Genomic DNA, 25,874 nt, shown 5'->3' on the forward strand with positions numbered 1-25,874 from the left:
CATTTGTGATTTTACATGTTTGTAATACTGTGTTCTACAAATAACTAAATGCTAACAACAGATTTGCTTAAAGGCATAATTACTCACTCAGAAGCATCTTTCTTCTCCTCTTTATCATCTTTATCTTGCTTACTTCCAGGCCCAGATGTCTGTACACCTTGTGAAGTTACCTCTGGACCTCGCTTTTGCTCAGAACTATTACTTATTGATGGAGAAATACTTGGACTATTAGGCTTGCTACTGCCACTGTTAGAGTTAGTATTACTGCCAGTTTCTATCATAGATTCTTTAGGGGTTGATTCTGTCTTTTCTTTAACCACTTCTCTTGATTTTTCACCTTCTCGAGTTTTATTTAGCAGTTGATCCACTGCATCTGAGGAGGGACTCGACTGTAACTGAAAAAGTAAACAAACAAAAAACCACCAAGATATATTTTCAGTAAATTGCTACACAAAAATTGGAGACACTACCTAATGCCATCACATATACAGAGTAAAATACAGTCCCACAGGCCTCAATCACCCAGAAACTTAAAACATACACTCTCATTTTCAGTAATGAAATCTATGAACGCTGTCAGTCTTTTAAGCCTACACTGTGAAAGCAGCCGTTCAGAGACTCCAGTGATCTATACGTTGACTAGAAAGCGACAGGAAAACTTAAGACAACCCCCTGGACTCGCTCCATGTGATTTAACAGTAACACTTGAGGAATTAACCCAAATTAAAAGACCGCTTTAACCAGGAGATATATTATGGAACAGCTGATATTCATCTTTAATTTTTCTTCAGCCAAACCCGCTATTTAACTTTGAAACAGCTCATCCATATGGAGCATATATGTGATAATTATTTATACCTAATCACTAAGTAGGTTTCAAGCAGTGCTTTCAGTGTATGGTATCTAAGTCAACATGCACGTTTATGTATATTAGACAATTGCACTAGGAAGAATCAGCACTGATTTTATAATATTGACTACGAATTCTTATGAATATTTTCATAAATTAATCACAAGTTTTAAAGATCCATTTTCCTGTTAATAAATACATGCAGTGTATTTAATTCATTAAAATAATTTGGATGTGCACGAGAACTATAATACCCTTAAGTCAACATACAGAGAAACTTACCCTAAAGTCATTCTTAAATTTCTTTAAATCATCAATCTGTTTTCTGTGTTCTGAAACAATTGGAGATACACCTGCCAAACATAAGACCAGCATTGTCCAAGCGTTTCTAATACGAGTTTTACATAGAACCTTAGATTTCTAAGCTTATCCAGAAGATAATGCTTGCATCTTTAAAAATTAAATACATCTGTGTCATTTTATCTGTAATTGGGTATACTTCTACAAACTACACGTATGAGCATGCAAAAGCACTCTCTGAAATCATGATATTACAGAAGTATTGAATGCATGTATAGTTCTAACATATCACACCAAGATAGAAGTCCTTAAGTGCGGGGACTGCATCTCATCTGAACACAAAGCAGCATGCAATAAAAACTTCAAAATATAACTGCTTATGCCAGTGTTTCAAGACACAGAAATTAAAGTTGAAACACTGATCAAGTTCAACAGTATGAAAAGATTTTTTTTTGAAAACTGAATCAACAAGCAAGGCTGCAGAGAAAGACAAATTTAAGACATAATAGCAAGAAACAGAGTTATAAAAAAAAACTGTGCCGACCACAAAGCTCTGATGTACTATGAGCACAGCTCTTGAAAGTAAACACTCATCCAGTTCAAGGAGAGCTTAAAAAAACAGCTTGGAGGAAGGAATTGCACCATCCACAAAAGCATCTCCACATTTTATGGTGATGAAATAAGCCAAGAACAACACTTAAAGTTGTAAACCTGTCACTTCACAACTGCGTGACCAAATATTCTTTGTAGAACTTCCAAGATAGGTCACCTGCAAGTCTTATTTAAAAGGTTAACTTCACTAAATATATCTGGATTAGTGCTTGGAATTCAGTAAGTTATTCAAGTATGTACTGAAGCTTTTGATACTAACCTTTGTTTTCAGGTTTAGGAAAACTAGGAGAAGTCTCACTTGGCTTTATATTCTCCTTGTTTCCAGTTGCAGAATTTTGCCTCTGGTCCTGAAGCCTAGTATCTTTAGCTAAAAAAGAAATTCCCAAAGTCATTTTCTTATACACAACTCAAGTCAGTCAAAAAGAGATAGCAAGATAGCAACAGAAGAGAGATTTAACCATATTTAACTTACCCCCCAACCCCCCCCCCAACCCCCCCCCCACCATTCCACATTTTATGTTACCTAGTTTGGGCCTATAAGGGAATCTCACCTTCCCCACTTATGCTCACTAAACCAAACCAAAAAACCCCAAAACACATCCTTCCCTGCCACACACAGATCCTTAATTAGGCTGGAAAAAAAATACAAACCAAGAGTGAATTAATTTCAATAGTCCCAGCTCTTCAAATAAAATGCTAAAAGATTTGAGAGTTCTTAGACCTCTATGATGGTACTCTTGAAGGGTTTTCTACTTTTATTATGCTCAAAATATTCTTTGAAAACAGTGGCCTAGATTTCTTCCAATTAGAAAACAGTCAGGGAATCAGTTTGAAAAAAAATCATTTTCTGGCTGAATTAAGTCAAACACCTATAAGCCCATATTCCTTAAAGGGTAGAAGAAATTAAGCACACAGAACCGTCAAAAAGTCTTTCTCCAAACCTTAGTTTAAAACTATCATCATAAAAAAAGGGAACTGACCAGAGTTGCTGCTATGTTGCGTCAGACAAAAGTTTTCCCATTATTTAGACAGCAGCTTTCTTCTTTTATGGGCATATCCATTTTCAGTGATTAGAGATATGGAATATTTGCCAGCTAGTGAGAGCAACTTACCTTCACTGGAAGGGGTAACTGCTCTGTTAGACGCAGGGCTGGCAGGTGTGGGAGAGGCAGCTGGAACAGGCATGGCAACAGATTCAGTAGGAATAGTACCAGGTTGAGGAGAAGGCAGAGCTGGTCCCGTGGGAGTGCTGCTCTGCCTTGGAGACCTAGGCCTGTGTGTTTTAGGGGATAATCTTGGAACTAGAAACAAACAGGAAAAAACAGCTATAGGACAAGTTTCCTCATCTGCTCAGCAGTTTGCTTTTTTTTTTTTTTTTTTAAATGAGGCTAAAAAACATGCTTTAAAATACTCACTGCAACATTATATAGTAACTGAAAATCTGTTTACCTTTCGGGTACATCTCCTAGTTCTTTACAATGCAGCATTTGAGATATGCGGTATGATTTTCCTGCAGATTGTCCCCTAACACATTCACTGCCCTGTAGTCCCACAGGGAAACTGCAGTATGCTCCCTGGCCCCCCAATGGTACAACTACAAAAGCTCACATTAACACAACTTCAGGCAGAACAGAAAGGTGGTCAATCTCAATACAAACAGAGGTAAAACATTTTTAAAGAGACTAAAGAGCACATCCATTTTACACAGTCCTCTTTTCAAGGGATGCCAACTGGAAAAAAAAAAAAACCACACAACCGTACATATCCTACTAAAAGAGCATTATTTGATAGATATTTTTACCCCCGTGCTAAAGCAGTAACAAAAGTTGTATATTGTTTAAACAATGAGTTGTACCTCCTGCTTCCTGCTCATCCCGCTGTGGCTAGTTAGTTGCTTTACATCATACATAAACTTCAAGTGAGCAAGAAGAAAGAGAGGTAAGTTGTTTAACAGTCCTATTTGCATGTTGTTAATAGGTTAAGTGAGGGTGTGAAGGGAAGATGAATCAGAGTGAATGCTAGAAGAGTTTAAATCTTTTCCACAAGGCAGCAGGTTGAGGGGGATTGTCTATGCATTAGACAGACAATAAGTCATACCTTCTTTCTTAAAAATGCATTCCCATTAAACACTTTCCTAGAATTCTAGCGCTGCTAAATAGTGTCAAACTCCAAACCATAGCTGACTTGCTCTTTGATTCACGAAAAGCACCCAACTGCTGTCAACTCACTATAACATGGTCCCAACTACAAAAGCTCAAGACCAGGGCAGATGTCACAAGATGGAGCTTTAAATTTAAAAGGTAAATATTAAAAAGATGATAACTGACCCCCAAAAAAGAAAAAAGAAATAAAGAGACTGACAACATCCGTTACTACAGTACTTACTCATGACAAAGAAAACAACCACTTAAAAACTACATCATTTTTACAGGAAAAAATGCATCCAACTTAACTTGAATATCATTTCATCTTTTAACTCCAACCTTCCTCTATCCAAACACCTCATTAGCTTGTAAAACACACCAATCCAGTTTTACAGCCATTATCCAAATTGTGATGTAACGGAACATGTATAACTTTCCTTGTCTCTTTCAATAACTTCCCTTAAAATTATTTCTTTCAACAACTAGTTCTACTTTTTTCCTTCCTTTCTTTTCATACAGCAAAATGGACTTAACCTCTCTGCTGTTAGGACAATGTTGCACTTCTAAAGACTGACTAACCACCATTTTACTAAGCTGGTAGCGCTCTTCTCCCACTTCATCTAAGCAAGCTAAGTTAGCAGACCAACGTTTACTTAGAGCCTGAATTATCTAGAAACACAGTATTCTGCTTAGCATTAACACTCTAAAACACCTCTGGCAAGCCATCTGCAATAAGCCAAGCTTTACCTACCCCCACTGACAACTGATGACCACGTCCCACCTGAAGGGCTGCCTCGTGCCACTGCAGTAGTAGATGCTTCCCCTGGTGCATTATGAGATACAAATTCTAAGCCACTTGAAATTGTACCCCTACCAGTAGAGACTCTGTGACCTCGAGGGTGCCGTTGTGCCTTAGGAGACATCCGTGGAGGCCCTGAGAAAAAGAAGACAACCCCACACAATAAATACTTAATATCCATCACCTAGTGTATCTGAATATACTATCTATTTTTAGAACTGGGTTTAATCTTCAGTTCTAGTAACTCTCAATAATGCAGTAATACAGTCAAGCAAATTACACTGACATTGACTAGAACCAGGAATCTGTGCGACTAAAATAGTCAAGCCATGGGTCCATCAGACTATCAAGACTATACTCTTCATCTTGCTACAAAAGCTCATATTCACAGATATTTAGAAGCTATATCAGAATTGAAAAAGATATGCAAGTCCTGGATTAAAATATCTGAATCCAAGCACTCAATATTGTTTACTGCAAGACCAACCAAAAAAGTTAGTGGCCCAGGTCCCTCCGGAAGAGCACTAGGTCTCTGTCATCAACACATTTCTGGGCTATCAAACATTTTCAAGAAATAAAAATTGTTTTCCGTCCCTTTTGTCAGGTGGTCAATGATACCAAGTATTTATTTACAGAGTAGTCACCACTGGCTGACCAATGCTCTTGAGGAATTTCAGCAGAGCATTCTGCAGTTGGGCTAAATTGGAGGTCTGCATCATTTATGAGTCAACAAAATTGCAACTTAACAAGTTACTGTTATCCCAAGGTTCAAGTCATGCATGTTTAACTGCAGAAGCTAGAGCCATACAGCGAATACAGTAACTGAACAGCTTATACAGCTGCCACAGAACAGTTATGTTCAAATCTGAGCAATACAGTTACTACACCCTAATAAACATTTTCTTTAATGTGAGTTCACACTGAAGTGCTGATACTTCAAAAAGAAAAACTGCATGACAATGGACAACCTGGCTGATTACAGTTCTTCATTTTTAAAGTAGATTAATAATAGAGGAAAATGCAGGCAGTGGCTTTCTGGTTTCAAATAAGAAATATTAAGTACCTCTTCTGGTTGTATAAATCTTTAAATGTCAACCTCTATTTTAACCATGAATCTAAAGTACACTTTAACCCAAATTATATACAGGCAAACATTGTAAAGACTACACACTTTCCAGCAATCCTACTCTTGTAATAGAAGTTACACGTTGCAGCAAGCAACTGTTCACTGCATGCCTGACAAATGAATCACAACTGCTGAAATAACTGAATTTGCATGTGGCTTCTCAATACCTTACTTTAAAAAAAAAAAAAAAGTTAAATTGACAAATGGACAACAGTACATCATACAGACATGCCCACTGCTGCCCACTTTCTGGTTGCAGAGCATCAGATAAATGCTGATAGTGCATTTATCACACAAGCTGCAGGATAGTGCCACTTATTCAATTAGCAGGATGACTTATCACTCCTGTTGCTCCAAAGGAGCCAGCTACAGCAGACTGCAAGTTTCCAATTAGTTTAGGATAGCAAGTTTGCATTTCTCCAGGGTTGCTGTGCAGGCTAGTTTTTGAATGTACTTAAAAAGAAAGAAAAAAAAAAAAGCAGCCTTCCTCATTGCCCTCAGAGTACAGATAAACTTAGTTCAGCTACTTCTGTGTATGGTTATTGAAGACTCCCAGGTTAACTTTCCTCTGCAAATTACTGACTACTAGGAAGCTGACTTACTGTTCTGCCTCAAAGCAGACTTAAAGTTTTCTACAAGTTCACCTTGGAAGCAACTTACCCTATCCTATTCCACAGAGCAATTCTCTGAATACAGTATTTTTTACAAAAGGCAATTAAATGATTTCATTAAACTTGAAACTGCTTTGTGTCGAACTGTATTAAAATATGATATTTGATATGAAGTAATATTCCTAAAAATGCCCTCTCTATAATTATCAGGTCATGCATGTTGCTGTTTGTTAAGACACTGAGCAGCGTTTACAAAGCTGAGTTTATTTCATACCAACTTGGGAAGTTTCACAGCTTTATTTTGTTTTTGTAAAGTTCTTCAAATAAAAAGGTTAATAGAAATAGTCTGATAAACTAAAGTTAAACACAAATTATAGGTTAAGTAATGAAGAAGAAAAACAATTTTGTAATTAAACTCACAAAGGAGTTAAACAAAGACAAACAAAAACATGAACAAATTGTGGTATTGTACCTTCTGAAGACATGCGTTTAGGCATAGTAGAGACAGGAGCTGGAGAACCATGAGCAGAGGGGTGAGACGGGGGCCTGGAGGGCCGCGAGGGGGGCCTGGAGGGCGGCCGTGTAGGGGTGGCTGCCCGAGGTGGAAGAGAGTTGGGACCTGACTGGTAGCGAGAAGGTGGGCGAGAGGAAGGAGATGGGCAAGGCGATGGCCAGGGAACACCTGACAGAACAAATGATATGAAGGAAAGTATAAAAACTAAAGAAAAATTATGGGGAAAAAGGTCAACAGAAAAAAAAAGTAAAATATGACAAAATGATTTTTCATGTTTAACCCTTTGGGGACAGATTAGTTGATTTCTGCAACCAATAAAACAGGCTCTGCAAGGTTATTTCCTCCATTTCTGGACTGGTCAAATTTAACATCTGAATATCATATAAACTCCCCAAAGGGTTAATTAGGTTCTACAAATACTACTAAGGAATAGACAGTAAAGTTTGATCTGTTAGCCTATCATACACGTTCTACAGTACACATCACTCTTGGCAAGGTCCATAAATAGCTACCAGAGGATCTCATACAGCGGTTCACATAGAGTATTGACTATACAAGCTACTACTTTCAAACCAAATGATGAGCAATATCAATTCTAGGAACTGCATCTTTACAAAAAACGGCGGTGTTCAGTGTCTGAAGCCTGACATTTATGCCTTTATCAATTATCTGAAGTATTAGTAGAGTATTTTAATATAGCAGATATGGGGTTCATAGTTTCTGAAACAAAGAATATAAAATATTCAGAATGGCTTGTGAATTCAAGCACATGATGTTCATTCAGCAAAGTAATAGGATGACAGAAACCACAAACACTACAAACAGATTGCAAAGTTAGCAATGCTTGGGCAAGACTCAGTTGCATCTCATTTATATCGCTGACACTGTATTTAAAACAAAAATACCACACTTACCTTTAGAGGTTCCTCAGACTTCCCCTCCAGACAGAGGCACTCGAGTATTATGCATTTTTATTTATACACAACAATTCTCAAGAACAGCACTTTTAACATATAAAAATAATGCCTCAAGGGTGGACTAGTGCTGAAATCCATCTCAAAAAATAGCGTTTGGTTTACGAATCGCTGATGCCCACTATACAGTGCCTAGTGATGTCTGTTCATAAACATTACCTAAGTGTATAGCAGAAAATCCTCCAACAGCTATTTGGAGAGAAGGCTTTTGATTCCTTTTCTCCCATAACATTTTCCTTACTTTTCTATTCTATCAATGACCTTCTCCTGATGGCACAGTAAAGTCAGTGATCTGCCTTATTCTTTTTAATGGGAAACAGGATTGATATACGCACCAAGAAGAGATACTGACATTTCCTCCAACACAGCTACCACCCCCCTTTCACTAGATGTCAGCATTGCTACTACTCAACACAAAGCTTACTAGTAATAACACATAAAATAAGTTTTCAATCTTTAAAACCGTATACCATACCATCATCTAAGAAAAAGTTTTTTTTTTAAGAAGGAAAACAAGCGACATCTCTGCTATATGAAGCTACACACAATGCAGTCAAATGAATTTTTCAGTAAGTTAAACCCAAATGAAAACCATTTCTGTATTAAATGATGAATGCTAATCTAGCTTATGAAATACACAGCATAAAACCACATCATAGGCAGTTTCAACAATTAGATAAATGACTACATTTGTATAAGGCACATTGATTTAGACTTAAGATACTTGCCTCCATTAACTACTCTTTGATCTGCTCCAGAGTTAGAACTGAAATCTGAAGTATGGGATCCAGATCTTGAAATTGGTGGGCCCGATCCAGACTGGCCCATCCTTGGTGAGTTTTGTCTTCCACTTCCCCAGGACAGGACATCTCTATTTCTCTGTCCAGGTGGAATGTATTTATTTTCCCTGAAATACAGCAAATTTTCTATCAGCGTTATTAAGCAGAACTGGGAGATAATGAGAAGCACCTGTTCAAGTCCGCTGATGATACTTCTTACCTTTCTCAAATCAAGTTAAAGGAAAATTCAAAACACAGTTAAATGTTGACCTCATTTAAGGAATGGCCTTTTGATCCTGAACTCGCACTATGCTTTCTTTGAGCCCGCAGACACCGCATGATTTAGTATTAATGCCTGAAATTCACGGCCCTTTCCCATAATTCTGTATGAATTTACCACAATGAAACTTCTGAAAGAAGTCTGTGTCACTACACAGATAACAGGGCCAAGCAGAGGTGCACAAGTTACCATGAGTGCCAGAAACAGCACGTGATTGTTAGCACAGGGCTCCTAACCTAATCAGCCCTGCTGAAAAAGCATTGTTTCAATGAGTAAATTACTACTGCACCAAAATATGTACCTCACTTAAATAAAAATACTATTCGTAGCGTATGTAAGTACCTAGTGTTCACACCATGTCCTTCTCGTTCACTAGCATTTCTCTGAACAGCAGTATACTTTTCTTCTTCTGTCCTTTCATCGTTTTCCAAGGCAACTCGAGCTTTGTATTGGGCACTTGATTCAATTTCCTCTGCTAATTGAGTTGCTCTGGCTTCCCGTTTTAAAAACTCTTCTGAATTATCTCTTTCTAATGGCACCCTAAAAGACAAGGGAAAGGAAAAAAATTTCTCTGAAATGCATTCAAAGCACAGAGGATCTACAAAAATTACACAGTCCAAGCAGGTCAGAGTTAAAAAAGTGTTTATAAGCCAGAAGACTGGCTACGTCTTTTAGACTAAGTCACACCACTGCAGAAACACAGATAAGACATTATATGCAAATTCAGTGCCATTTACCTGCCTAAAAGAGCTGAGGTGAGGGTGCAGTTCTTCCATACAATTAGCAAAATCCCTAGGACTTAAAGCTGTGCAAAGGCTCCAACTTTCAACATCATTGAGTACATCAGTAATAAAAAAAAAAAAACCTCTTAGTCTATTATTTAGATAGGAAGCTAACATAAAAGATCAAATTTGAAGTTCTTCAGCTATTTAGACTTTCCCAATAGACACAAGTATCCCCACTCCGACTGAATTAGTTACATGCTTAATCCTTTGATAATTCCAGCCATAGAGTTTCAGCTCTTCCTGTTATGAGTAACTGCAGAGGGGATGAGTGCAATGGAGTAAAGCATGGGACCAGAACTCAGAAAAGTTTAAAAACCACACAAATGGAACAGTAAAAAAAACCTATCCCTTGGTTGCCACGTTATAGGACCTCAAAAGCATCTATCCAGTGCATCTTTGACATTAGATAATACCATATTGTAAAAAATACATGTAGCTCCCGTAAGGCCACCAAGTAAGAATTCAATACACATAGCAATGAAATACCCAAAGAGCTAACTGGTACTTCCTTCTGTCCACTCACTGTTTTTATACCTGTTCTATTTTTTGAGGAAGTGTCAGGTTTTGTAAGACAACTCTGTGCTTTGTCTTTGATGCAAATTCTCAGTTCTAAAAGTTATTTCATCCAACCTTATTTTTAAAATAAATTACATAAAAATACAGAAGGAGGCAGAAGCTTAGACCATGCTACGCTGGGCATTATATAATCACTATTGCACATATTTTGGATAAAACAAAAAAGAACAAAGAAAGTAGGTGGAGATATAGGTCAACTTCGAAATAATATATGCATAGTTACTCAAGTGTTGGAGGCAGAACCAGGAAAACAAGTGGGTTTGCCAAATTCCAAACCAGCACTCTCAGCTACCAGACCACAAGTTTTTCCCCACACGCATACACTTTGCCCAGCCCATAAATCTACTGGTCTTATCAATGGTAACTGTAAAAATTTTAAATAAAATCCTTGATCTTCAGGCTGAAACTCTGGCCTCCAAGTAAGATGTGCATGAACACCATGCACACAAACCTGTAGTCATGGGCCTCACTTAAACTATATTAGGCATACACACAACAAAGCAAAATAACCAATACTTCCTCATTTATTTAATGATTGAAGAAAAAAGAAAAAACAAAAACAGAAAGGGATGCACGCAGCAGCACTGATGGCAACTTACACAGGCAAAAGAATGTTTTTACATTACCTAATAGGGAAAGGGCCATTAAAGATGAAACAAAGGCAATGGGCAAGAGGACATCGTTTATGACCCTGACACCATCAGCACACTACTGTAGTACACTTGCTAGAACACAAACTTACACCTTTATGTAGTTTTACAAACTGTATCTGCTCATATTTAACTCCACAAAGAGAAAACAATGAAGCAACGCCTTTACCATCCTTTAATTGCATGGGTAAGCCTTTAGCTAACCTGCTGCATATCATGTACTTGGAAGATCAGGTAGAGAGCGGAGTGGCAAAAACAAGGTAAAGCAAGTTGCTTGACTGAGAAACAATGGAATTTGTCTCCAAAGATTTAAAGCCACCTTCATTTTTTAATCTGTTTCCATTTATATCCATAAGGCAGAAAGATAGAAGATTAAAGTTGAAAAGTACAGAGACTTAGACCAGCAAAGTATTCTAAAGAACAGCTTCCAAAGGATTGTTATAAGCTGATTAAGAAACTTTGATCATCATCATGTTATAAAACTGTTTTAACAAAAAGTAAAAATAAAATTATTGAACCACAGAGCTGTATACAAATAAATGCTCCAACTCTACATAAACATCAGCATGTTCACTGCAATTCCCGGACATTCAAAAATAGGTTTACGCCTTGGGGGTGAAAAGAGTGGGAAAAGATTAAAGACACTTCATGATGGCTGTGCAACACTTGCAATTGATTTGTTATGCAGTTGCAGTTAACATTATAGTTGGAGACTACTGGGAACGGGTCCACGCTGCCGAAGTAGCCAGAGGGGGCTTTATACTTCTCCTATTTTCAAAGTATTAGTATATTGTTAACTAAAACTTCACATTTGAACAAGTCTACTAAACAAGTTATCCACAGCACACAAGACCCCTTAAAATATCAACTGCACTTCAAGTGTCCAATATATAGAAAATCAATTATCTCAATAATACTGAATCCCTGCGGCAATGGGAATGAATTGTGCCCATTTAAGGGAATATATAGTGATACACTACATCTAACTATTAACAGAAAGCTGGCAAGATTTCTTAAGTACTACTTCACCCATTGCTTTTTCAATGATTTGATTCCACAGCCTTACAAAGTATATAAAACTATCTTCAGAATATAAAATTTAACCAAACCAGGGAGAACATTAAACACAAGTCTAATAACAAAATATTTTGGAACTTACGTATAAGAAGATAAACTGCTGTCATAAGTTGATACTACACCATAATTTTCTTCATTGTAACGAAACATGTCATTGGGATCCCATCCATTAGACTAGAAGAAAACGATGCTTGTTTTTCAAAATGACACTGAAAACACATTCCCTTAAAACAAGGGCTTATGGCAGAAGTTAAACCTTTTGCCATTTCTCCTGGGCCTACAAACTCACTGTTCATATAACGAAGTTGTTAAAGCCACAGTTTTATTTCAAGGACCTTCATCTATCAGATGCACAAATTTTGCCCTTAGAAGCCAGTGGTTTGGGTTTTTAAACCATGCCCACACTCTATACTAGATTACTGTCTAACAAGAAACACATACATGAATGCCTTTCCAAAAAGTGAAAATTGACACGTCTAAACATTAGAAGTGTGCCTCACTGTGGCAAGTGCTGTATCTTTTCAAATGCACTACTAATGCAATAACCTAGGAGATGCACACCACAGGCAGAAGACCCCTGTTGATCTGCACAACTTCTCCACTTTAGTAAAACTGCTATTACAGCACTCTAGCATTTAACCTTCACAAACAATAAGTGTTTTGAATGCTTTATAAAAACACTGACTGTGTTAAGCGTTCTAATAAATCTGAGCTGTACAGTATATACACTAGAATTGACAGGATAACTGTTCTATCCAGACAAAGTTAATATCCTCCACGGTAACATTACTAAATTCTCCTCCAATCAGTAATATTATCTTCTTTCTTTTGCATACCGCAGTCTGAATGCCTTACTAAAAATAATGCATGGTTGAGTAAAAGCTGATTCCTGTGATATACAAAGAAACTTCATTTGAGAATATACTCTCTATCAAACAATTCTGAATCTACTGAGATTGTGTCTGTGCTTATTAAGTCATGGGTCAGACTTCCATCAATTCCCTTCATCTTAGCTCAGAGACAGTTAGCTAAGCACAATTTCACCATAGTTTCTGATGCAACAGTAGTCAGACAGGGATGCTCTGATTAAACATAAATCACTTCAGTGTAGTTCTGAATTTGGAGTCCTTAATAAAAGCTCCTCTTTCAGCCAGTCATTGAGTCAAACATGTCCCTTACCACAGCAGCTGCCATCTGTCAATATTTGCCCCAAAGTGGCATTTGAAATCCAGCTTTTCTTATTCAAATTGTTAAAAAGTACTGCGGCAGCTGCTAGCAAAGTTTGAACATACACCCATACAATGTAGGCCAGCAATTCTGGTCGTTACTAGATTAAAATTAATGAATACTGCAAAGCATGTCCAGATAAACAGCTTGTTTTCTAGAGGCTGTCTTAGATGATAAAAAAAGCTTTACTTACAACATCTGTCTCTAATGCCTCAAGCTCCTCAGTAGCGGTGGTCTCTCCTCCATCCCATGGTTCAAGATCCTTTTCTTTGTGTTCACCATTTACTTTAGCACTGATGGCTGAATCAGTAAAAGCATCTACAATGGAGCGGGGAGGGATGTGGGTGAAATCAAATTTGTTTAAGTACAGGAAGACATTGTACACACTGGTGTATTTGAGGAATAACCAAATACAACTGAATTACAGGCATATGGACATCATTCACTTCCTCTTCTGGTTGCTACATTCAATGAGACTACATTAAGAAGAGCCTACTACATACTTAGGAAAAACTATAGGACAGACTAACTTCTGACATATCCGTTTACAGGTCTTTTTGCAACTTCTAGTATGAGACATAAGGCATCAGAGAAGAGCAGTTATTAATTTCAGAATATTTTACACAAACTACATGCATGTCTTCTACTAAAGAGCAGGGTACTTGAGTATCTCCATTCCTCTAGACAATCCAAGGTCATATGTAAGCTGCAAAAGCATATTATAACTGTACACTAACATATTATGCAAATATCAGAAAAGCATCAATGCAAACCAACCACATTCCCCAAACGCGCGAAATACAAGCTTCCCTTCAGATACCTGTGCTGCTTCTAATTTCCACAACTCCTCAAAATACCAGATGCATGCCCAAGTACTTTTACTCCCTTCGTAAAGTAATTCTGAATTATCTAGTAGCTTAGTATACCCATTCATTGTGACATGAACAGAGAAGACCTTTTTCCTGCAAGAGCTTTTTCAAGTAGCAGCTTGCCCAGATCACAGCAAGGTTCAGAAACTCTCTACCTCTTGTTCTCAACAATGTCTCAAAATAAATACACCATCAGCTAGGTGCACTTAAGCAATGGGGATCTGCTACTATTTATATAATAATTGTACAATTTTAAATAAAAGATAAAGAGATAAAATCACAAACTTTTATTTTCATAATTGTTCACATTTCATTCAAACTGGAGTTTAAGAAAATAACTGAAGGAATAATACCAGGATATGAATGTACTTTAAAAAAAAAAAAAAAAAAGTACAAAGCCATTCATCAAGGAAGTCAAGCTTTTACATTTGTAAGCAACCAAATCTCATAGCTGCCTGCAAATTCTTAAATAACTGAAACACAGGGAACTTCACAAAAATAAAATAAAAAGCTTGTTAGAGCGCTTTCAGTCTAGAACTTATCATTATCATTCTACAGATAAAATAAGGAGCAAACATTTCGGATCTTTAGAAAAGATGAGATCAAAGCACCAGGCAGCGCTAGATATGGAAGAACATGGTTTAAATTAAATTTTGGCAAGATCTGAAATCTTATTGAAGAGAAATGAACTTTGAAGCCACCATGAAAAGAACTCACAACATAAAGTGATTTGTTGGCCACTACTGTTAAATTTTAAACAATCACTGAAGATTTTTCTTTTATTAGGGTCTGTCAATATAACCTTTTATTCTAGCTTTACTCAATTTCACACTCAAGTTCTGCACCTATGTCGGTATGATCCGTCAAAACTGTTAACTGTGTTTAGTCTGTCTAATAACATTCAGCACTATCTCATGAAACGCTCGCTCAACTCATACACAGAGTATAAGACTATGAGACTAAAGCGACTATGAGTAAGCTATTAAGCATTTAAGCATTGTTAATCAGCACATATGAAACAAAACATTATAGAAGATGTATGAGAAGAGAGGTTTATTAGCTAAACATTCATTTCAAATACAAAAGAATCAGTAAAATAAGAAAAGAAAGGCAAATGAAAGAAAGACACCTGATGAGGCACATCAGTGTTAAGGCTTATGTGAAATTGCAAAAACCTGCATCAATCACCTTGAGAGATGTCATTGCATAGTCTGCCAATGAAAGCTGTGATAGTACCTACTCAGTTGAAGGTTAACGCTTTCAAGTGAGATATTTTAGCTTGTCACTAAATCCGATGCCTTTACCAGGCACGTTCTATGATTATTTGTAAACTGTTCTGAAACAGACTCGTTATAGCATTGTACTGCCTATTAGTGCTGATGCAATATTTCAATTGTTGCATTTTCAACTGTTCAGAATAGGTAAAAATCAAGGGTGAGAACAGAAGTCAACAACTAACTGCAAGATATTCTAAATGATTTGGTGAAGTTACGCATGCAAGTTTTAGAGTGCCATAAATGTGCGAGCAAAGATATTAAGTTTCCATTATATATTATGGTAACAAAAGCATTATGAAAGGCAAGATGCAGAGACAGAGTGACTGCCAAAAAAGTTACCTGTTTCTGAAGGAACTACAACAGATATGGAAAGAGAAAAAATTGGAAGACATCAGATATAAATACAGGTGGATTTTTCACATTACATGGCTGAATTCAGACAATGCTAAAATGTTTCTGTGACACTAATTCATATTCAAAATGTTATACATCTCCCACCTTAAAGAGATCATTGCTGCAGGAAAACTTCAGAGATATTCCCGCCTGTTCACAGACCCATGTATTCCCCCAGTTCTGCTTCACAAAAATCCTCCAACTAGCCTATAGATTTCTAAGGTACACCAGTTTGAAAGAAAACATCTCTCAATTTTCCTTTCATGCAAACAGCTTTTTAATTAAATACACCTTAAAAACGGAAAATATCTTTAAATATAACTTGAAACTACATAATAAAGTGCGACCTCAATCCACAGACAAGCAGCAACAAAAAAACCCACATTCAACAGGAAGGCAAAAGACAGACACTTGTATTTGGAAACTCTACGTTTACCTCATCAATGCCCAGTAGCTAACCTAGCCTTAACCTGCATAGGCTAGACAGGCTGGTGCTTTGTCTCTCTGCCTAAACCATTAATTTGATGCTTCATGTTTGATCCTTGCCGACCAGTCATTTCATCACAAGTGAAATTTGGAGACTGCTCATGTCATTTCGCAAACAGAAAAATTTGCATCTAAGCTGCTTCACTGGTGGGAGGGGGAATCTTCCCCAATAGGATTAGGTAAATCGGAAGCAAGAAGAAGGATGACAGTACCTGACAGTGGTAATTTTCTGTAAGTTACAGGGATGTTTCCTTAATTTCTACAAAATTACTTCAAGATAAAAACTCCATACAAATTGTTGCCATTTTGGATACTGTGAATAAAATACTACCTTGACAGAGACATATACTCCACCCACAAAGTTTCCCATTTAAAAAGCCATATAAAAAGCATTCAGTAGAGTACTGTTAAAAAAGCGTGATGATACAGAGGGACTTAGACCAAAAAAAACATTTGTACAACCAGTCAATCTTAAGTTTCCCAGTAGAATCCAGGATATCACGGGGCACAGGAAGCTTCACTGCTCTTCATTTGTCTCTCATTTTAGGACACAAGTTACAAGTGAGATTGTAACCTCTACAACTCAAAAAAACCCCCTCAGTTAGGAAAAATTCATGTTACAAAAGCAAACTTCTAGTCACACAGTACAGTCTCATGAGTATCCAGGTAAAGTTCAAAAGTATCAGAAAGAAACCTCAAGTCACAGATCACTGCTTGCCTGGAATAAAACGGCCAGACAGACACATGGGACACCAAGATTAAAAATGCAGCAAGTCAAACAAGACATTACCAAAATTAACGAGCAACAAAACTAAGAACACACACAAATAACAAATTCTACAAATAACTGTTTCCAACACAAAAATATTGCTCTTAAGATTATTAGTAAAATAGAAGCTAGAACAAAAATTGCTACTACAAATGTCAACTATCAGGCTAGTAACAGACAAGATATTAACCGGACACTCAGCCTCCATCTCATCTGATGTCTCATATTTCTAAACTGTTGAATGAACTATTCACATGATGCCTTGACGTGGGCATATTTTTAATCAATTCCTTTAATACATGGTAAAATCCAAGTCAAAGACCAAATGAAAATTGGTCACGCACAGAGCTCGTGTTGTAACACCCAACTAGCCCCTACTGCCTTGTATCTGCTTAATGTGAAATCTCCTTAGCAAAGGACTTCGAAACGTAAAACGTCATCTCTTGTTTCAAAGCTGGCTAACAGGAACAAAAAAAAATCCCAATGACACTTCTTTTTATGTAGCCAAAATTCACATTAAGCAAAGGCAAATTAAATATACATGTTCCAAGAAAAATTCAGCTTGGGCAAATTCACGTACGTGCTATTAAACCAGTTAAAAAAGGGATTATCAGACTGGAGCAATTAAGAGTCCATGTTTGATTAACTTCAGTGTTTAACATGCTGGTTTTCTCAAACATGTTTTAGGCTAGTAATGGTCAAGAGCAGAAATAAGGATTTAAGTGCAACTCTGAGGTTCAAATTCTATTAAACCAATCTGCTTTATGTTCCAAAGACATTCAAACAGCACTCTGCAAAAAGGAAATCAAGTTTAGTATGGCTTCTACTAAACTGAGGTTTCAGCTTAAATGTTTCTGCACTAAACTCTTATTTGTTTTGTAACTACTTACTCCTGCTTTGAAACATTAAAACCAGTTACCACCAGCTTTGCAGAGCTCCATTTCCTTCCTTTGTTCATAATATGCCTACTGCTACTCTCCTTGCAACAGTTTCTCTGGAAGGATGCCACTTTCACTGCTAACTCAAGAAAAACTTAAATAGCCTCTTTTCTTTTGCCATTTTTTCCACTGGATTTGTAATATTTTTCTCAGAGTGTAGCAACTGTGCTAAAAAACAATAAAAACATTGTAGAAGCCTATTACTTTAGCAGTAATGATCTTTAATTGTCTCGTCTTTAAAGAGAAGCCAAGGAAACATTTCGGAAGCCTTACCCAAATTTGAATCCCATGCAAACTAGCACTGTTGACCGATTCAAAAATCGGTGTTTAGGGCTATAAGAAACACTGCTAAAAGCTTTTTCTATAGCGAAACATAGCCTCCTGTTTCAACCATACAACCCAAGTACTTTAGCAATTACTAGATTTAAGCACTGCTCCTTTGTCTCAGAGGGTGAGGCACAAAGACATTAAGTGGTAACTTACTGCCAAGGATTTGAACTTGCACATTAGAATGGATTTTTAGCTCCTGATTTCTACTGGCACAGGCAGAAGACAGTGTCCATTCCTCACTAAATGCAGACAGAATATTCTTGGGGGAGGGGGGGGAACATTATGCAATTGCACCTGAGTTTTCCAATGCATGTTTCATTCACCAGGTTGCTGGTACTGCAGAAAGTCCTAATTCCACAACGGGAGACACTGAATTCCTTTTGAAATCTACAAGAGCATGAAGGTCTATGCAAACTGACAGAATTGGAAATAAGGGCCCAGGAAGTAGGGACAGATTTATTTAAAAAAAAAAAAAAGTTAATAAGCCCCTATCTACACAGATCTATTTTTTTTTCCCCATCCTTTCAAATTTCAGCAATCTGGGTAGGCACCACACTCTCTCCACTGGCGCATCTAAAGGCGTGATATTATGCTTGGCATAAGCAAACCTAAGACTGCTTCTTCCAAACAGGGTGGTTTCACCCACCCCAAGCTTATGCTGCCATCATCTTCCCTGCATCAACACTACTGATGTAGCTATAGAATGAATTACCAGCTCACTGCTCCAAAGCTGCACAAGTACTATAGGCTGCTAAGCACCTTTCGTTACTATCTCAGATATTTCTTTCAGAGACAACTCTGCTTTCTACTCCTGACGAAAGGAGAATTCATCCTACTCCCTTACTCCCCTCCTTCCCCACCTACCGTTCTTTTCTAGTCTTCTTTCAGTTAGCTTTTCTATTTCTGTCTTTGACAGAAAGGCAGAGTGAGAAACAGCGACAGCTAACATTTCTGCTATTCAAGTCTGAGGATAGCTCAGAAGATCAAAATCCAAAGAGTCAGGAGCACCATTTGTCCACACTCTGGTTCAGCAGAGCAGCAAGTGCCAAAATAAAAATCCACAGGACTCAAGAAGATAGTTGTACTGAACCAGGATACACAAACACTTCTGAAGTAATATCTCTTGCAGAAAATAGGTTTACTTCAAGGCCTCCTCAAAAGTCCAGTAGTCCTCTAAGGGGGAAAAAGAAAAACAACCCCACCAACACACCCTCGTCTAGTCAGCCTCTCCTTTGGTAAAAGTGCTTGGAAATGGCCTTTTGTTTGATTTCATTTTTAGAGAGGTGAGAAGAAGAAAGGCAGCTTGCTTTTTTTTTTTTTTTTTTTTTTTTTTAAATCAAGCATGGGTGAACTGTCTACTAACTTGTCTGTGAAACAGCTAAAAGATACAGGGCTGTTTAAATATTTTAAAACATTTGCTTCTGGACATGTTTTTTGGAAGTCTATGGAACCTAACAATCCCCGCTCTGCATCAAGTCCAACATTGCCAAACTTATCTGAGCACCAGATGGTAACCATTCCCAGCACAAATGCTGCAGGGAGCACAGTTCCCTCACCCAAAAGTTCAGATTCAGTTTCAGCATTCCCCATGAAAAGCTTGACTTTTTTAGCTTTTTACACAGGCTTATCTGACTACATACCATAAAGGTTTGGGTTTATCTATAAGAAAAAAAGGCCCACAGTTCCTGCATGTGTGTTCATACACTTCCATTCTTCTGAATCCTTAGTTCACCCAATATGAAATATCAAGTTTTGCATCCTTCCAGTAAATCTTGCTCCAAGTCCCTACAGCTTTATTTCAACTCTCCTCTCCAGCTACTTGGAGATTTAGATTCAAAGAAACTCTACCTAATAAAGTGAAGTGAGTGACTGTTCAACCTGAAGCAGTCATTTTCTTCTAGAAAAGTTTAATTGAGTATTATTCCTAGAAGTAGTAGTAAATGGAAGGAATGAAGAACATACTATAAAACTACATAAAACTCTAAATAAAACTCTAAAACTCTGTAAAGATGCTGTAGTGGATAGCTCAGTCTGCATTTACATTAAGGTGATCCTTCTAGTAGATCCATTATAAAACAGCCTCAGGATAATTTAAACTCAAAGTCTGGTCCAGAACTGGCACTTATCTGTATTGCAATGCTACTCTTGCTCTGACATTATGCATCATCTCCTGGGAAAAGCAGATTCCTTGAAACAACAAGCCTCTTATTCTTCAGTTTGAAATCAGACAACAACGTATGCACGTATGACCACGAGGTGAAAACAACAAGATCTTATTAAATGCTCATCAGTCCCTATACATCTCCTCTAAATCGTTGAGACATGGGAACAAAGCATGTGTGTTACAGAAGCATTTAGCTCTCAGTGACTCTTGCTGAGCCTTGCAGTGTGCAACCTAAAGATATACACATGGGCCCAACAAATCAAGAATATAAGCAAAGAAACTTTCGAGATTTGCCACCAAAACAAACAAACAAGTTTGCAAAGGAACTAGAGCTGTCTGATTATAAGCCTCTCAGGCTCCAGAAAAATTAGCAGGGTCTTGGAGATCAGACATTAAAAAGTACAAAGACTCGCTGATTGCCCATAAATCATTTAATTCTGACAGTTTCAGATCAAAGCCATGCCTTTGAGATTTTAAGACTATTTGCCTGACACCTCACTAGATTATTCTGTATTTTGGGGAATCTAAGTTACAGATCAGTAAGCAGCAGACTAGAAACAAAAAAATAATAATAGCAATAAAAAAAGAATAGTGGATTCTTCTAAAGAATTTTTAATCTTGTTTGAAGTAGTATTTTTGGAATTACACAAGTGCATGTGTAGAGATAAAAGTTACTTAACTCAAAAGGATTTATATACACCAACTCTGAAGAGCAACCTTTTTATAAAGAGTTTGTGTATTCTTGGCTTCTCATATAACATTTAACTAAGTTAGTTTTAGCTAATTTACCAAAAAAATGACTCCCACAAAATCTGCAAAATGTTTAGTGACGCTACCAAGAATTTGCTTTCCAGACACCAACAACAGCTACTCAAAGCTCAGTACCCTCAGAAGGGCTCTGCAAAAAGCTAGATAAATTGCTGATTTCAGAAGAAGCTCAGCATCTATCCTGTCCATTGTCTTCAATGGAATATGTGGATGTTGAGAAATGTTTAAGAATTAAGAATCTAAATATGGACTTGGTTAGCACCTAATTTGAAAATCGTGACTTATGATTTTAAGCCAACTTTAAGAATCTTTAAAAAGAAAGTATACCTCTTCTTGCATAATTGGTATCCATATCCTTAAAATGCACCATAACAAAATCCGAAGACTTGAACAAGATACTCTCTAGTATATCTTCACGTTTTGGCCCCAGACTGGATTCTGCAGTTTTCCGATGAGCAGCATCAAGCACTAAATCACACTATTAGAGATATAAAAAGAATACACTAATTTAATATACAATAAGCTATTTGATAACTTCACATACTTGCAGAGGGTAGATGTTCACAACAGTTAGTAAAAGTAAATCTGCTTGCATAAACCTAGATATGAACAGCCAAAATAATTCATAACAAATATTCCATGTAATCCTAATACAAAGTAAACATTCGATCTTTTAAAGCAGGAACGAGTCAAAAAGAAAGCAAAAATTACCTTAGGACTATAGGTTTTAAAAACTCCTTCATATATACCTCCATTTTTCACCTGTACTTCACATTTGGATCCCTAGAAGACAAGAAAAATAAAAATATAGTTTTCTACCAGTCTGACAAATGAAATTTGAGCGTTTTTCTCAAAACATGTATCTTTACCTAAGCATAGCGTATAAAAACAGGGCTTAATTTTTAGTCAAAGCTACTCATTCAACATTTGCGCATTTATAAATGTGCCTCTGCGCTCTGCAGATGCAAACAGCTGTGTGCACACCTTCAGCTGTGTGAAGGTATTTAAGAAAACAGAAACATTTCTGGTACACACAAGACTCTTGACCAGTTATGTGCGCAGACAATCTGTGCATGTGTGTAGGTGCAAATACGGATACTCTGGATTCTAGCACCAGGATGCGCGACAGCCAAGGTTACTCACTTTCAGCACGTCAGCATTTCCCTTAAAATTTAGGGAAGGAGGGCTTGTGCGCTTTGTATACAGACTCATTTTATTCATTCATAATCTCTCTAAAGATAAAAAAGCCAAAATACGGCCAGTGCATACAAGAAATCTGCCATACCTAGTCACATACAATTCGTAGCTTTGTAAGCCACAGTACAGATTTTGTGATTTTTTTAAAGTTCAGACGTGGCAGATGCCTACTGTTTAATATTTGCCCCATTATATTACAATTAGTGTAATATTTTACGATTCTATGTCACTATAAAAACTGGTTACCCTCCCACCAAACATGAAGACTTACAACAACTGATGTAAGTATGTGAACCATTCTCATGTTTGCATAGATGCCATCAAAAGAAATCTGAAAAATAAAAGTAATTCTGTCAGTAAACATAGTTATATTTCACTGTAACAACTCAAAAAGCCAGTGCTTCAAAAACAATGAAATTTTTTTCTGTATATACTAGTTCCTAGAAATGTACTAGTCCAAGACCTTACGCAGATAAAATACCCTGAATTTAAGTCACACTAGGGCTACATTGAATTTAAGTCACACTAGGACCCCTTTTCGCTGATCACTTGAAAAACTGAACACCCTCGCAAATAACATAAAACCTTACAACGTGTCCGAAGTGACACTCAACAAGGAAATGCCTTTGCTGGTTAAGCGAAGTTCACATATAGAGATCCACAACTGAAAACGCCCTGCTATCATCTCTGTCTTGTTTAAGAACTATCAACGGGTAAGGTACTTCAAAGGCTGTTTAAAAAAAAAAAAAAGGAAAAAAAGAAAAAAAAAAGGAGCTTTGATGGTCTGCTGAATTATATCATTTCAGGGACTAGCTAATAGACTTGATTACACTCATTAACAGAAGCTACAGGCACCATATCATGAAGTGCCAAAGCGCTACAAAACATACCATAAAATTAGTCAAAACTAAATTCACAGCAGTATTGGAATCTGAGATCCTACACTAGGAAAGCTGACCAAGTATCGCCCAGATTGCTAGATCTGTTAAATTTGCATAAGCCTACATGAGGCGGTAAGGATGCGTGTTTTGTTGCAACTTCTCATATCTCTCCCCATCAACTTCATGATCATGAACTAACAGATGCTGAAACATGCAAACACCCGATCATATTTTGAGCTTGCTAACTGACAACTTCTCTTCTGAACTCTGTAAGCTTTTAAATCCACTTATGCCTGCAGGTTAACCACACATTCTGCAACATCAACCACTGTTCTGAAAAGACATGTTTAAAGATACTCCTCTGCTGAACGCTCAATATGGAGGATGTAAAGACTTCAACACTAATACAACATTTAGCATTTGCTAAATGCATCTCTTTTTCACCTCTCTCCCTTCAAAACGTATTTAGTTTTAGTGAAGACACTTAATAAACATCTTTGCAAGTAAACTACAGACCTTTTAGACCTTCCTACTCCTGCCCATTCCCCAAAACAAGTCATCCTCAAGAACTAGAGCACTAACAAACTGGCAAAGGCTTGGTTAGTGCAATTTAAAAGATACGTTCTTTAAATCAAGAACCAAGGCTTTGATAAAATTTATTTCTATAAATTACCCCACAACTCTACTTTAACGCTATACAGCCTTGACAATAACTAAAACCATACATGCAGACTACTGACAATGCTGAGTTAGCTATTTTATAGTAAAACTAAACAATTTTGTTATTTTTGTTCAACTAAATGGTGCCTTGCTCTTTTGTCATCTGCTTAACGAAAAGACCAATGTTACAACCTTCAGCTAATGTAACTCTTTTGAATCTGTTCCTATTTGTTCCTAAGTTAAATTTTATCTACACATCTACATCTGTAACTACAACACAGAAGATATTTGTTTCCATAGTTCAAATGTTTAAGTGTCCTTTCTCTGTTTACTCTCCACAGAAGACTAAATTACATGATTTTCTAAAGATGTATTATCTTGCATTCATTTATCTGATAGTCTAAGATATTCATCAAGATATTCAAAGGAAAAATTTGACAGGATATTCTACTATCTGCTGTTCTTACACTGATACTCAGGTTCACTGTAGGTAAGTCGTTTCCTCATACCTCAAAGTGGTACAATGAGAAAATACATACTTACTGTAGGCTGAGGCGGTCCTTTGCCACTGCTGCGACCTCTGAAATTAAATAACATGCATCAGATGGAATTAAAATATAGAACTGCTGAAATTAACCAATTCTTTAACGAGTAAGAGTTCAAAACCCCATCTTAATTTAGTATTGATAGCAGAATCAAAGAACAGCACTAGCATAAAGCAGAAATTGATGTAGTTACAGTCCCTTTAGTATTTATCCTCCAAAATACTCGCCTACAAGCAAATAGCGCTCTTTAACAGGTGACAGTTACCTACAATAAATCAAAGAACAAAATGAAGAAAATCCTAAAGCCATGTGTTTATAAAGATCTAAAAAAATATTACCTCTTAAGCAGAATCTGGTAACTAAAACAAATTCCCAAGCTTTCTGGCATGCAAAAACAAAACCACTTAATTTGCACTTTCAGGCTCAATCTCTGGCACTGAATCACTTCTTTAATTTAAGACTAGAGGATTAGTACATTATCACTGTCTTTATGATTACATATTATTGTAATTGTCATTACACAACTAACTGACCCATGCTGTAAGCTACAGAGCCCTGTTTCTGTATGGCCTACCTACAGAACTGGAGTATCACTGCAATCAGAACTGAACAAGTTAACCTACTCAAGTCTGTCCACCCCTCAAACAGTAATCATTTAAGGTAAATCAGTCAATGTTTAACATTTAGGCCGCGCAAAAACTTTTGTTTTAGAATGTGCGCTCCTTTTGCAAACTGAGACGAAACAGTCTGCGGCCTCCAACGCAGTGATTTAAGTCCCAACAATGTCCCTGCAGCTAACAAGCCCGAAGAGTTACAGGTCCTCCAGTTCACAGGTACACCTTATTTCAAAGCTACTTCCTCGCACTGAGTCCTAATTTTGATACTCAAACTAATACTAAGACATATGATATTAAAAATTACATGAACAGTGAAAAAAAGGGCACCAGAATTTTTTCACCATGATGTAAGTACATTTATATAACCAGTTTTCCTAAAGAATGTGATACTTAAAAGAGAACTTAAACTATACAAGCACAGTCAGATTTGATTCAGATTGGTATCACAAGAATGACTTTAAGAGCGCACACTGTAAGGCAAAATGAAGCCTTTAGTTTTGTAAAAAAAAAAAAAAAAATCAGTTTTTGAAATAGACCCATCTCACAGATGCACATATTTAACTAAAGAGACCCAAAGAATCACATTTATGTTTGAAAATTTCCAGACAACATTGGAATCCAACTGAAAGTCAATTGCATTCAATTGCTTTTGAAAACACTATGCTATGTTTGAATA

At 36.9% G+C, this 25,874-nt stretch overlaps 1 protein-coding gene across 25 annotated transcripts in view; it reads right to left on the reverse strand.

Annotated features, from left to right (window-relative positions):
- The window catches only part of ATXN2 (ataxin 2), a 54,075-nt gene that overhangs the window by 21,538 nt on the left and 6,663 nt on the right, over window positions 1–25,874 (reverse strand). For 8 of the 25 annotated variants that reach the window (XM_068910714.1, XM_068910710.1, XM_068910713.1 and 5 more), the window contains exons 2-15: window positions 24,580–24,616; window positions 22,767–22,826; window positions 22,010–22,081; window positions 21,626–21,776; window positions 13,498–13,622; window positions 12,160–12,251; window positions 9,332–9,529; window positions 8,659–8,837; window positions 6,915–7,124; window positions 4,658–4,840; window positions 2,875–3,063; window positions 2,022–2,129; window positions 1,133–1,203; window positions 88–395 (exon numbers count right to left, since the gene is read on the reverse strand). In XM_068910714.1, the coding sequence (XP_068766815.1) occupies window positions 88–395; window positions 1,133–1,203; window positions 2,022–2,129; window positions 2,875–3,063; window positions 4,658–4,840; window positions 6,915–7,124; window positions 8,659–8,837; window positions 9,332–9,529; window positions 12,160–12,251; window positions 13,498–13,622; window positions 21,626–21,776; window positions 22,010–22,081; window positions 22,767–22,826; window positions 24,580–24,616 (1,983 nt within the window). The remainder of the gene's footprint in view (window positions 1–87; window positions 396–1,132; window positions 1,204–2,021; window positions 2,130–2,874; window positions 3,064–4,657; window positions 4,841–6,914; window positions 7,125–8,658; window positions 8,838–9,331; window positions 9,530–12,159; window positions 12,252–13,497; window positions 13,623–21,625; window positions 21,777–22,009; window positions 22,082–22,766; window positions 22,827–24,579; window positions 24,617–25,874) is intronic. The other 17 variants (XM_068910723.1, XM_068910722.1, XM_068910718.1 and 14 more) reach the window with 7 other exon arrangements.

Source organism: Struthio camelus, chromosome 17 (genome assembly GCF_040807025.1).
Source record: "Struthio camelus isolate bStrCam1 chromosome 17, bStrCam1.hap1, whole genome shotgun sequence".
NCBI classification, from domain to species: Eukaryota; Metazoa; Chordata; class Aves; order Struthioniformes; family Struthionidae; genus Struthio; species Struthio camelus.